This window comes from Pipistrellus kuhlii, unplaced genomic scaffold, assembly GCF_014108245.1.
Source record: "Pipistrellus kuhlii isolate mPipKuh1 unplaced genomic scaffold, mPipKuh1.p scaffold_m20_p_2, whole genome shotgun sequence".
Lineage (NCBI taxonomy): Eukaryota > Metazoa > Chordata > Mammalia > Chiroptera > Vespertilionidae > Pipistrellus > Pipistrellus kuhlii.
In genome coordinates this window covers 175,715,798-175,729,388 of record NW_023425515.1, presented here as the reverse complement: position 1 = coordinate 175,729,388, position 13,591 = coordinate 175,715,798, and the positions used below count along the sequence as shown (strand labels likewise).

Here is a 13,591-nt window from a genome sequence, read left to right as displayed (position 1 = left end):
GTTACCCAACCACCCATTGTTTTCCCACTTCCCCCTGAGAGTAGCCGCCCAGTGACTTCAGGTAGCTAGACATGATAGAAATAGTGTTGAAGATTTGGCAACCAAAATTTCAAGGCTGTACCCTATGACCATCCATGTCAGACATTTAGTTTCTGTGTCTAGATACAGGTAAGAAGTTATCACTGTTACCTCCCTGCACACAAACACCGGCCCCATTTTTTCTCATCAACTGAGCATCTACGAAATGGAGGGCACAGTGGCCTACAGTAAGGCAGTCAAAGCCTGTTGTGTAGAAAATAACTATGTAAGCTCATTTTTCCTTCTCCTTGAGTGGCAAGGCTCATAGAAGATGTAAATCCAGGTGAGTTATTTTTATTCAATGGGGATTGGGTAGAGCATATTCCTAGCATTTCCACTCGCATCTTTGGCTCTATGTTAACACAACAGGGGCCAGAGAAATGGGAGGGAAGCACTGGGCACTCTGGAACAGACTATCCAACCTATGCTATTAGGTTTAGTGCAGTGGGGACCCTCCTTTGCACCTGAGGCGTCCAAGAGAGGAGTGAGAGGAGAGAGAACCTTAGTGTAAGGTTTAGGCAGGGATGAACGAACCATGGTGGAAATAATGACTTTGTTCTTTGTAAGCCATGTTTTTCATTTTTTTATGAGTTTAACATAGTTTTATATTGTAAAATGTATAAATTTTTAACATTGTTTTATATTGTAAAAAATATATATATTTATAGAAGCCCAGTGCACAAAATTCGTGCATGGGGGCAGGTCCCCACAGCCCAACGTGCACCCTCTCCAATCTGGGACCCCTCGGGGGATATCTGGCAGTCGGACATCCCTCTCAAAATCCTGAACCACTGGCTCCTAATAGCTCACCTGCCAGCCTATCTGGTTGCTCCTAACTGCCCCACACCACCATCCTGATCACCCCTCACTGTCCCTGCATGCTGGCCTAACTGCCCCTAACTGCCCCTCCTGCTGGCCTGGTTGTCCCTAATTGCCTCCCACTGTTGGCCAGGTTGCCCCCAGCTGTGCTCCCGTGCCCCCCCTCCACTGCTCCACTGCCCTGATGGCCTGATTGCCCTGAACTGGCCCCCTCTGCTGGCTTGGTTGCCCATAACTGTCCCCTACCCCCTGCCAGCCTCATCTCTTACTGCCTCCCCTGCCATCCTGGTTGCCTCATGCAGCCTGCTGTTTAGTTGTTTGGTCATCCCTCACTAACTCCCCTGCTGGCTTGGTCGTAGGCAGCCATCTTGTGAGGGCATGAGGGTTAATTTGCATACTATCTCTTTGTTATATCGGAAAGTATAGAATAAGCAAGTGACCAAAATATATTTCTATATTATGTATATAAAATACACATACATGTACATTTGCTAATACATCATGTACAAGGTGTTTTAGGTCTGTCACAGGCTATGTCTCTCTACGTTGCTCTGAAGGTGGAGGAGACTCAGGTTTCCCTCATCATTCAGGGGCCATAAGAAGGGGCAGTGTGTTTGACCAGAAAGAGAACCCCTCAAAGACTTGTCTCTTTAGACTTTAAGTTGTTCACATTCTTTTGGGAGCCCCAAGAGAAGCTAGTTTAGGATTTTAGTCATGGTGGATGCCCAATAGCTGGTGTTTGGATTAGACTTTTTAGGAAAGTAGGTAAAATGGTACTGTTCTAAGACTGGGATCTGACTTTGGAAAAGTAACCTGTCCTGAGGAGGGAGCAGAGGGCAGGCCAGGCCGGGGGAGGTCACTTACCAAGGCAGCGGACTTCAGAGCCACTCCAGAGACCGTTGGCCATGCACTCCCGCACCCTGGAGCCCACCAGCGTGTAGCCAGAATTGCAGGAGAAGATGGCTGTTGCCCCGTAGACGGACAGCGTCCCGATGCGGTGCCCGTTGGGTGGAATGGGGAGCTCTCCACAGGAGATGACTAAGAGGATAACAAAGTGCTCGGTAAGCCAGCTGCTGGCAACGACCCTCAGCTGCTGGCCCTCTTCAGGCTGCCTGGTTGAAGAGGAGGGACACGTGCTGCTCCTGATTAGCAAGACTATGACAAAGAGGATCTGTCTAGCCTTGCTCTGCTGGGGCTCATGACTAGAATATGGGTCATGCCTGTGACTTGTGTGATGTTACGTTAGAGCAGGGATTCTTGTCTGAGGTGTTGCTCAATAGAAGCACCGAAGGAGCTTTAGAAATGTCCAGGCTGCACTCTGGACCTGAGACTCACCATCTCTGGCCCAGGCACGTGCATTTAAAAAGCTAGGTGGTTCAGACGTGCGCTCTGCTGAGGAACCACCCGACTAGAGCAACGGCAATGCAGGGGACTGCTCCTTGTTCTCAGCAGACACTGCAGATCCATTTCCTTGTAATTTCTGCTGAGCTCAGCACTGCCGGTAGCCATCGGCCGGCATAGGGGTGAGACCCAATAGCCAAGGCTGCGTCGCAATGTGAGCCCCTTCACTGTCATCGGCTGCTTCATGCTCAGGACTCCTACTCGGCCACATGCATGGTTATATTCCACCGTGGAGTCTGCACTTGGCTGGTAAGACAGCAGTGTCTTGGGTCATAGGTGTTGGGAAGACACCACTCCACTCAGTCTGGAACTTTCTTGGGGCTCATGGACAGGCTGTCTTCACCACCTCCTTTACAAACATACTCCTTACTGACTAGGTAAATGTCGTGAGTGTACTCCGCTGTAGTGGATGCTGCGGTGAGCCACAGAGACCCCCATTTAGGATGGGAGGATTTATTTCCCCAGCTGCTGGCACAGACCCTCAGCTGCTGGCCCTCTTCAGGTGAAGAGTCCTCCCACCTAAAGACGTGCTCTCTCCCTGCGGCAGCCTACACCGAACGCTTAGTCAGGGTAGAGGCACAAAGGCCCCTCGGGACAGCTGTGACAATTCTGAAGGGCCACCCCAGCTTCAGAGCTCCCTGTGGGTTGGCTGAGACCTCCATCCCTGTTGTACCAGAGCCCACTCCTCCGCCTCCCAGTCCCGTTTCCTTCCCTTCCACAGGGAGGGGTCCTAGGAGCACTCCCTGGTAGCCTCTGTCCTAGAGTGGCTTCCCAGGGGCCCTGGATTTTGAAACTATCGTGAAGAACCAGAGAAAAACAGTTAGCCATGGAGAAGCTGAGGCAGACACACTTAGGTGGCCTGTCCCTTGTGCTTATGCCCATTCCTCCTACACACACTCCCCTCCCAGATCTTTTCACACCCCATTATCACTGCATCCTTATTTGTCTGCCTCTCCAGTGGATTACAAGTTCCTTGCGGGCAGGAACCATAAACTTTTATTTATTTATTTATTTTAATTTTATTGATATTTTACAGAGAGGAAAGAAAAAGGATAGAGAGTTAGAAATATCGATGAGAAAGAAACATCTATCAGCTTCCTCTTGCACACTCCCCATTGGGGATGTGCCCGCAACCAAGACACATACCCTTGACCGGAATCGAACCTGGGACCCTTGAGTCCGCAGGCCGACATTCTATCCGCTGAGCCAAACCATTCTATCCACAAACTTTTATCTTCATAACTCTTTAATACCTGGCATGAGTGCTGAATAAATAAATTAGTGGATGCTCTCCTGGACAAAGGCAGCTTTTAAATAAGACAACAAGATGCGAAGAAGTACTTCCTTAAAGTAGTAATCATCTCCCTGGTTCCTGATTCTAGGTGTGTTAAAAAAAGGGGTACACTGTAATCCCAGGTGACACCCCTCAACTCCCCTTCCCTACGTAGGAGACAGTTCAGGTAGGAGGCACTGAGCCAAACTTGCCGACCCTCCCGTCCTGGGCTTACTTTGGCAGGTGGGCATGGAGTTCCCGAGGCTCCACTTGCCATTGGCCTGACAGCGGATGACCCTCTGCCCAGTGTAGTAGTAGCCAGGGTCGCAGATGAGCATCAGCTGGGCCTGGAACTGGTACTGCGTCTCAAAGATGAGCCTCCATCGGCCGTGCTCCACGCCGATGCCGCCGACATCGGGACAAGTCACAGCTGGGCAGACAAGGAGGATTCATTAATAAATTGTGGAGGACACACTGGCAGGAGTCCATAGCTGGGGACTGGCAAACAATAATGGATCCAGAGCTTCAGTCCCCAGGCAGGTCTGGGAATGCGCGAGCTGGGCTGGGTGGGATTGTTGCCAATGTGGACTGGCAGATCGTCACCCCTCAAAAACGGGAGGTGGTACTTGGTCAGTGCTGACTGTGGATTGTGCGGCTGCAGTTCTATTTGGCCAGATCTTCATTTTTTAAGAAAAGCTACAAATAGGAATTTTTACATAAAATTTCCTTGATTTTAAAGTGTTGGAGGGCAATGAATAATTTTTATAAACCATACTATAAGCCAAAGGATCAAAACAAAAGAAAGACACAAGGCCCATTTAGTTGTGACTTTATGATGTTGGCCTTAAACTTGAATTGTACCACTGCCATTTTAGAGTTTTGTGGTCAAAGGACATTCGTGCAAATTGTCTTACAGTTTTTCCACCTAAAACTGTAGGTCACTCCTAAGTTCTATGGTGCTCGATGGGAGCAACTCAGGGTGCAATGGTTATCAATGACTTGAAAGCAATTTCAAAAAGTTGGTAGATGACACTATTCATCTGCCTGTGCTCCTTGAATCCCCAACCTCCCATCACTGGGTCTTTAGCTCATTCGTTGCAGGAATCTTTTCAGCTGCTTACCCAGCCCTCCTTACACCTGCCTCCCCCACCCAAGGACTCACGGACACACTGCGGAGGGACGTTGTGGTTGCTCCACAGGCCTGTCTCCAGACACTCTGCGGTGGCCTCGGCATCTGCCTGCAGGTGGTAGCCTTCGCTGCAGCTGTACACAGCCTTGGTGCCCACGGTGTACTCTTTGCCAAACACCATTCCATTCTTGGGAGCCTTAGGAAGCCCACAGGAAAGAGCTAGCAAAGGGAAGAAGGTCATGAACATGTCTGATTCAAATAGTGTTCTGAGAACATATTTACCTTTCTTCTCCCTGACACCCTAATAAAATTATAATAAATGCTAACAAAAGAAAAAATAATATTTTTTTGTTGTTAATCCTCATCCTAGGATACTTTTCCATTTATTTATTTATCTTTAGAGAGAGTGACAGGGAGGGGGAGAGACAGACAGAGAGAAACATCAGTGTGAGAGACAGTGATTGGTTGCCTCCCAAATGTGCCTCAACTGGGGTTGAAGATTGAACCTGCAACCATGGTACATGCCCTTGACCAGAATTGAACCTGGGACTCTTCAGTCCAAGAGCCCATGCTCTATCCAGTGAGTCAAACCGGCTAGGGTAGAAAAATCTTCTTAGCAACAAAAAAATTATGAGGATTACCAGCAGAGGAGAGTTCAAAAAGAATTTCAGAAGACAAAATATAGCTAGAAGTGTGCTGATGGATTAAATGGTACCGAGACTCTGCAGACCAAAATGAGTACATGGGAGGGAGCTATGGGGTGAGACAGGTTCTCTGTCCCTTCCCACAAGTACAGTGCAGAGGCATTCAGGTGTGTGTTCTTCAAACTAAATAGAGAGGGTTTTCCCCCCCTCCCATTTGAGGAACAAACAAAAACAAACAGAAACAGAAAACCCCAAAAACCCCAAAACTCCCTTGAGAGAATTAAGGCTGCTGTGGTGTGAGCTGGCACCCCAGAGGACAGCTCTTTCAATTCTAGGATTGAAGGGCTCTCAAAGCCTCTAGGCTGCCCCTCTGCCTGCTCATCTCTGCAGCATACTCAGCTCCACTTCCTGTTCACAGGGGAGACCCGGTGGGCGAAGATATCTATATTATCAACAACAAAGGTAGCTCACATCTGCTGCCTGAAAAAAAAAAATCAATCTAGCTTTTACTTTAAAAGGATCACTATACATATAAAGAAAAACAGCAGCACAAAAAAATATAAGATTAAAAACAGGGAAAGATGTCTCCCTGAGGAGACAGCGCTAACTCAGGAAATAGAAGATATATAATCTTTAAGCTCTGGCTAGTGCATCTTGAGAAAATCAAGATTACATATTATATTCGTTACAGGAGAACAGAGTGCTTTGAAAGAACAGAAAGAGAACAAGAAAGAGGTCTTTTATTTCAAAAGATATGATAACCAAAACAAGCATTCAGTAGAAGGGTTGGAGATTAAAATGAAAGGGAATTTCTGAGACTATAGTACAGACCAAAAGGACAAAACCGGAAAATAATTAAAAGAGACTGAAAGCACAGAGGACCAATCCTGGAGATCCAACATCTAATGGGTCAGACTTCCAGAAAGAGAGAACAGAGCAAGTGGAGGGAATGGAATTATCACAGATGAAAATTTCCAAGAGCTGACGAGACACACAAGTCTCCAGAATGAAAGGGAGCCAAAGGGATGCAAAGAGAACCTTCTAAGATTCACTGTCATGGAATTTCAGAATACCAAAGACGGAGAAATTACTATAAGGAGAGAAAGAAAGAGAGAGAGAGGGAGAGGGAGAGGGAGAGGGAGAGGGAGAGGGAGAGGGAGAGGGAGAGGGAGAGGGAGAGGGAGAGGGAGAGGGAGAGGGAGAGGGAGAGGGAGAGGAGAGAGAGGAATATGACATATGACATTCCTGTGACGGAAAGAGAATCAGCTCATCATCAGACTTCCCATCAGCAACAATGGATGCCCGAAGATAACAGAACAATACCTTTATATTTATGAAGGAAATTATTTTAACATATAATTTTACCCAGTCAACCTACCTAGAATGTGTGAGAGTAAACATAATGATATTTTCAGACATTTAAAGACTTATAACGTTGATCTCTCATGAACCTATTTCTGAGGAATTTCCATCAAAAAGAGCATAAAAACCAACAAAGGGGAAGATGTGAGCTATAGACAATGGGAGAGCTAACTCAGGAGCATGAAGACAAGAAATCTCAAGATGACAGCCGTGCATGGCCAAGATCATTGTTTTATAAGGAGCAGGGTCAACACGATGTTTACCGGAGAAACATACATACTTAGGTAAAAGTAGCCTGTGTGGTCTTTGAAAGAAATGAATAGTTACAAGCCCTGCTTGCCCCTTGATAGTTCAGGAGCTCTTACCGATGTGATACTAATCAGGGTGCCCACTACTGTCCCTCATCCACCCCTACTTCTGCAATGAGTCTAGATACCTTCCCTCAGAGTGGGAAGGAGCTTGAGAAGAAGAAAATCCCATTCACAATGACTAACAATGATGCTGATGGTACCAGAACTTCTAGGACCACGAAGAGGAATAAGGCAAGGACTCCATTGTGGTAATCATATGGAGAAGGATGGACTGACCAGAGGGAGTGGGGTTAAGATACCAAGACAGGAATTATTCAAAGATTTGATGTGGACAAAGATTAGACAAAAGAGGAGGATCAGGAATGGAAGAAATGAGGAAGGAAGGGAGCATTTGAATATGATCTTTCAATGCCTAAATAGCAAGCTGAGCTCCTTCAATGGTACCAGGTTAGCGAAATTGTCATATCGTTTCAACTGACTGCTTTGCTTCCTTGAACCTTTCGGGAAGAAAGATTTAGATTCCCACTGCCTTTTTGCATGGGGAGTCAATCTGGAGGCAGCGAGTGAAGGCAGTGGGCAGCAGCCACTTCCCTCTGCCCCTGGCCTGCCTTTCTCCTGTGGATAACCAAGAAGACAAAAGGTAACTTCCAGTCTAAGTGACTAAACGCCTGTTTCCTGATCTCCATGTCCAAACAGGGTCCCCTAAGACCCAGATAAGTGGGACACTTCCTGTGGGTCAGAGAGGAGGGGACCGAATGTGGAACTTGTGGTGGAATGATATCCCTAAGGGAGAGAATATGTTGAGAGAATAGGCTGGGGCAGAGGAGAGAAAGCATTAGGAAATATTGACTCTAAATGGGATTAGTTGCTGGTGGAGAAGTCCTGGTTTGGAAGCAGCAATGGCGAACTGGAAGAATGCCCTGGGCTATGTGGGAAGCGGATGACTGACACGCACCTCTGGAGAGGGACACAGCATCCCTGTTCTCAGAGGAAAGCCATGGTCTCTGTGGAGGGAGGAAGTGCAGAGAGCCTTCTGGGATGGGACCGAGGGTGGATGCTTGTTGGCCACGGTGCCAGGAATCCAGAGAGCACAGAGGGAATGGCTGGGAGGGACGGTGGCAAAGGGAAGCTTGGGTGGGGGTGGGAAGAAGCACAGAGCAGTATGAGGGCGAGGGGACATAGCCTAGAGGGGCTTAATTCGGGGAGGTGACAAAAGATAAAAGACATGAGAGACAATGGCCAGCTTCAATAAAAGCTGTGAGGGAAAAAGATGTGTCCGATACAGTTAGAAACGGGAAGATCAAAGCCAAGTTCCATTTGCCACTTGTGGACAGTCAATTCCCTGTGACCTTTGCTTAAATAGAATACTAATAAACAGAATACTAATGATGCATTGTTTCTGGTCTTTGAGGAGGCCCAGGCACAGGCAGAAGGCGGTGAGGGTCAGAGATGAGATTTCATTAAACAGCGTGACACCACGCTGGGGACCAGAGAACAAGAACATAAAGCATCACCGTGATTTCCTGTGTTTGCCTCGATCACCGGCAAGGGTCTTTTCTGTTTTTAATGTGGTACATAATGATGAGAACGTAGGAGAAAAGACAACTTTCAGGGGGGCAATAAGTATCAACAGCTGTAGATTTCGCATAGGTTATGATTCAACAATCTCATTTTTGGGATTTTATTTTAAGAAATAAATGTGAATGTTCACAACAATGGAATTATAACAATTTTAATAGCAGCACTTACAGGAGCAAAAAAATAAAAATAAAAATTCAAATGGCCATCAGTAAAAGACTTGAATGTCAGTTCTCCCACAATGCTATGCAACCACTGAGAATAATGATGAGGGAATGTATTTGAATATATGATAGATTGTTAATATCGACAGTTTTGGATATTGATGGTGCCATTTCTGTAAAGAATGTATAAAAGACGAAAAGAAATGTGTTCCATGTTTACAGTGGTGATTTCAATTGATGGGATTATAGGTCATTTTCACTTTTTTCTTTGGTATTATCTATAGATGGGTATTTGGTTTCTTTTTTTCAGATTACTAGTCTGAATGTATATTACTTTAAGGAAAAATAATCCCATAAATTATCAAAGGCAACACATGCAAACTGCCAGGTGCACGTCACAGGCCTGATGGCTGGTAGCTGAGAATGGTGATGGACACCGTTCCACCCTGTTTTCCTCCCCCCTCTCCTCTCCAGCCCCAACTGGTCCCCATGTCTTGTTTCTCTCAGTTTTGGTCCCAACTTGCTTGTGAGCCCAAGCCTCCCGAGCTGCCCAGGAGGAGGTGGGTTCCTTCTCACCTCTGGCTCTTCTATGAGGCTTCCACTCCTGACACAGCCCTTCCTTCCTCTGTCACTTTGCCTCTATGTGGCGAATACCCATCTCCCTCTTGCTCTGAAGACACTGAGACTGTGCTTTATGCATATGTATATCCCCAGGGCTAAAGATATTGTGGATCTTCAATCTACAGTTCCTGAGAGGATGAATTAATTACCAATGAGGAAGCCTACATTTGGATGTGACTGGACCTGGGACAAACCCAAGATGTGAGTGGATCAGACCTCCCTGTTACCCCTTCCCACCTGCTTCTCACCTTGACAGAGAGGAATGGCCTCACTCCACAGGTAGTATCCCTGGGGATGCCTGGTACAAATGGCCATGCTGTGTCCCACCAAGCGGTAGCCGGCATTGCAGCCGAAGTGGACGGAGCCTCCGGGCTGGGTGCTGGTCTGGCCCAGAAGGAAGCCGTGGAGTGGAGCCCTGGGCAGGCTGCAGTAGGGCGCTGGACAAGAGGAGCAGGTCAGAGGACCACGCGCAGGAGGGAAGACAGACAGACAGACATGCTCCTTCCTACTCGCCTGTCCCCCTTCTGCCCCCACTTCCCTGTCTTCCCATGGCCAAGTCTACCGCTCTCTAGGAAGGTCTGAGTGGCTGATACTGAAAAATGGCCAAACAGTTTAGTAAAAGGAGAAGGAAAGGAAAGGAAAGGAAACATGAAGCACTGGGTCCCCTGCTCAGCCTTAGCTATGCAGCCAAGTTCAGGCTCTCGAATCCCATCAACTCCCAGAGACACAGAAACAGAACCAATGCAGTCAGTCCAGTCTGACACGGAGACACCCCTGAAGCTCATTCATCTCGTCTCCTCCCCTGTCTATGGGATGGGTCATGTTTACTCATAAGTTTTTGAGCATTTAAATAGGATTGTTTATAAAAGCCCCCAGCCCAGCCCAGGGTGCTCAGCGCTCAATAACTGGTCCTCCTCCTTTGTTCGGTCCTGGAGGATGAGGAAGAGGGGGCTGGGGCAGTCAATACATAGAACCCACAGTCCCGATCCCCTCAATGTATGGCTCTAAGTTATTTCATTCACTAAGTCAACAAATGGGTCTGGAGTGTCCATTACGTGTCTGGTGCTGTCCTAAGTGCTGGGAACTCAACAAGTGAGAAACAGAAAAAATCCCAGCTGCAGAGACCCTGCCGAGGGGTCCTCAGAGAAGGGCCCCTTGTTGCTCTGAGAGTCCCTGGCTGGGTCTCCCAGGGGGGCACGGGCTCAGGAGGAATGAGGGTGCCAGGCCCTTACTATGTGCTCCCATGGTGAGGTCCTCATGTCCTTCTGCTGGTGAATGTGTTTTAAATGCCCTCCTTCCAAGCCAGATGTGCTTCCCTCCCCCGCTCTGCTGCGTATGTCCTGTGTATATCATATTTATGTGTCTACCTCAGTCAAGAACGAGGCTCTCCGTTATACAATAGACTTAATCACAGCGACAGAGGCATTTGCAAATTACACAAGTCTACTGTATTTTAATTAAGTGCTAATTGCTTCACCGTGTGATTAATTCATTTTGTACTTGGCGTATGTATTGTAATTACAACTGACTCATTACCCCTAAACATGTGGTTAGTCTTTAAAGACATCATGGAAAGGGCGGCTCCTTAATGGCTTTCAGTTCTTAGTTTAGCAACCAGCATAATGAACTGCTACTGAGCAACTGCTAGGAACTCAGCCTGAACCTTACTGCGGGGGGCCTTCAGGTTTCTTTGTGTCCTGAGGAAACTGAGGCCTGGAGAGGTTAAGTGATGCATCGAACAGTCATTCAGCTTGTTAGTGACAGTGTTCTGGGGCCACCCTCTTACATACATGGCGAAGGAAGTTATGGTCAACTTTGCAGAGGAGATGGACTCAGTCAAGACCCTTCCCCTCCCAGCTCCCCCGGGCTTCATCTGTCTTGCTGGTGCCTGAAGCCATGGGCCAGGGTCCTTTGAGACTGCCAGTGGCCCACTAAGTTTAGACTTTGACTTCTAAGTAGGTAGTCCATGAGAAGAGATGGATTAAGACAAGTGGTAACACAGGCGGGCTGTAATTTGACAGCCTTTCTAACCAATATCCTTTTAGAATTTGTCCAACATGTATTTGGGATACAGGCTACATGCAGCCAGGAGAAGTGTGCGGAGAGGACCTGATGCCTAGTGGAACTCCCAGGTCTCAAGTAATTCGTCTCTTCCTCCAAGTATACAGAACTCAGCTCGCTGGACCCACTCCCCTTCAGGATGGGTAGCAAAGAGCTTATCAGGTTTCTTCTCAACGGCAGACAGTGATCCCCACCATGGAGTTCAGACAGATTCAATGTTCTCCGTCTCCTTATATCTCAGGGATGTTTCTATGAGGCCTGACTGCATGGCCTTCACTTTGACTCTACCCAGAAGACATGGCTTGCAGAGCAGAAAGAGGCCCCTGAACTAAAAATACAGCCCATTTCTGGGCTGCCTGCCTAACATTTGCCAGTTGGAGACACATGTCTTAGGGTTTTCCAGTTTTAAAGAAATTTTATTAACATCTCAACAGGGGAAGGGATGGGATCACCTGTCGGCATTATTAGTTCACATACATGGAATAAGCTTCTCCAAAGTCACAGGCTGGCAGTACCAGCTGATGAGAAGGGAAAGGAGCAGAAAAGAGGAGGTGGGCAAATGTCAGGGCACTTGTGCAGCTACAGGTCAGCGAGACTTAGAGGAGAAGGTGGCCTAGTCCCATGGGGGAGGTCTGTCATTGCTGAAGATATGACCCATGGCTTATTTGGGTGTTTGGGGTAAGAAACTTAAGGGCTCATGGCCTTCAGCCCTTCTAGCGAGTTCTTATGTTTCTCTCACCTGAGTACCGAATCTTGAAGCCCTTCCGGTTGTAGGCGTGGTCAGATGACCAGCGCAGGTACACGGAGTTACTTGTGCTGGTGACAACCAGGGGAGCTGAGTAATTCCCACTGAGAGCTTTCAGCAGGGGACTCTGTCCTGAAGGACCTGGGTGAGAGCACAGGACACGGATCACAGACTGACAGCCATCAAAGATACTAGAGTTGATCCCTTTCACATAACTACTTCCTACTTGTCCCTCCTCAGGTGAAGGCATGAAGGCTCGGAGCGGCTGGGTAACTTGGTCGGAGTCAGCAACTCATTTGTTCTTCCACTCCTCTCTCTGCATCCAGGTGTTCCTCTAGGTACCCTTTCTCCTGAGCCCTTCCTCTAGGGAGCCACTGCCAATCCACAGCAGTTGGCAGTTCAGATAAAACTATTTGCCATCCTGGAACTTGCCCAAGATCAAGCCGCTGGGTCATGGAAGAGCTGGTTTTTACCTAGGAACTCTTTCCACCGTGCCACCCCACTTCTCTGTGTGTACTAAAAATAGCTTGGTGCCTCCCATATAGAAAAAAATGCTTATGGATGAATGTAAAACAGTACACCTAGAGGAAACATCAGAACTCAATGTCACAAATGACATAGTTCCCCACCTTCTTTTCCCAGGCTCTCCCAGAAAGGCCTCCCTCTTCCTTTTTCCTCCCTATGCCTGGGAGTGCATCCTGAGGGTCTGGCTCCAGGAGGCAGAATATAAAGCTGGAGATTCCCACGCCCTGAATTTATCATCCTGGAAGGAGCCCTGAGTGGGGGTTCTAACATGCTGTGAGACAGCTCTAGGAAGCTTGGTGAAAGTAATGGGCCACACTAAACAAAACAGAGCCATTAGAACTACAGGGACCACCCATGAAGGAAGAGGTCAAACAGCTCAGAGAACGACATGTCAGGAGAGGTCTACTATGTAGGACCAGAACACCCACCAGCTGTCCATGTTCTCAGGGGGCCTGTGCCAAGTCCTAAAGCCATAAGGAATGCCCTGGTGAGGGTGAGTACCAGCTTATCGACAACCTGAGTAAGGACTGTCCTCTGTCAGCCACAACTGAGGGGGGAAGATGCTGTCACAGAACCTGGCTTCCCAGTATTGATGGGGATGACAAGATTCTAGAGTATAGAGGCCAGGTGGAAGCATTTAATAGTCAGAAGAAGAAAGGTTGGCATACTTGCCAAAAGGACAGCAAGGGCTGGGATGGCAGTTGGAGGGCCTGGCTTGCAGTATTTATGGAGATGGCTCTTGGAACATGGCAGATGGATGGGTGGCCAAAGTAAGTGAATATATGAACAAAACAGATCATGAATATATGATCGAAAGGGCGAGGAAAGCTAATCCCCATGGAAAGTTACAATCTCCCAATTTGGCGACTTGTGCCAGGTT

At 47.7% G+C, this 13,591-nt stretch overlaps 1 protein-coding gene across 3 annotated transcripts in view; it reads right to left on the bottom strand.

Annotated features, from left to right (window-relative positions):
• The window catches only part of CSMD2 (CUB and Sushi multiple domains 2), a 540,305-nt gene that overhangs the window by 45,901 nt on the left and 480,813 nt on the right, over positions 1-13,591 (bottom strand). For all 3 annotated transcript variants that reach the window (XM_036446754.2, XM_045584884.1, XM_045584885.1), the window contains 5 exons: positions 12,181-12,327; positions 9,629-9,817; positions 4,734-4,919; positions 3,807-4,001; positions 1,762-1,935 (listed from right to left, as the gene is read on the bottom strand). In XM_036446754.2, coding sequence (XP_036302647.1) covers positions 1,762-1,935; positions 3,807-4,001; positions 4,734-4,919; positions 9,629-9,817; positions 12,181-12,327 — 891 coding nt within the window. The remainder of the gene's footprint in view (positions 1-1,761; positions 1,936-3,806; positions 4,002-4,733; positions 4,920-9,628; positions 9,818-12,180; positions 12,328-13,591) is intronic.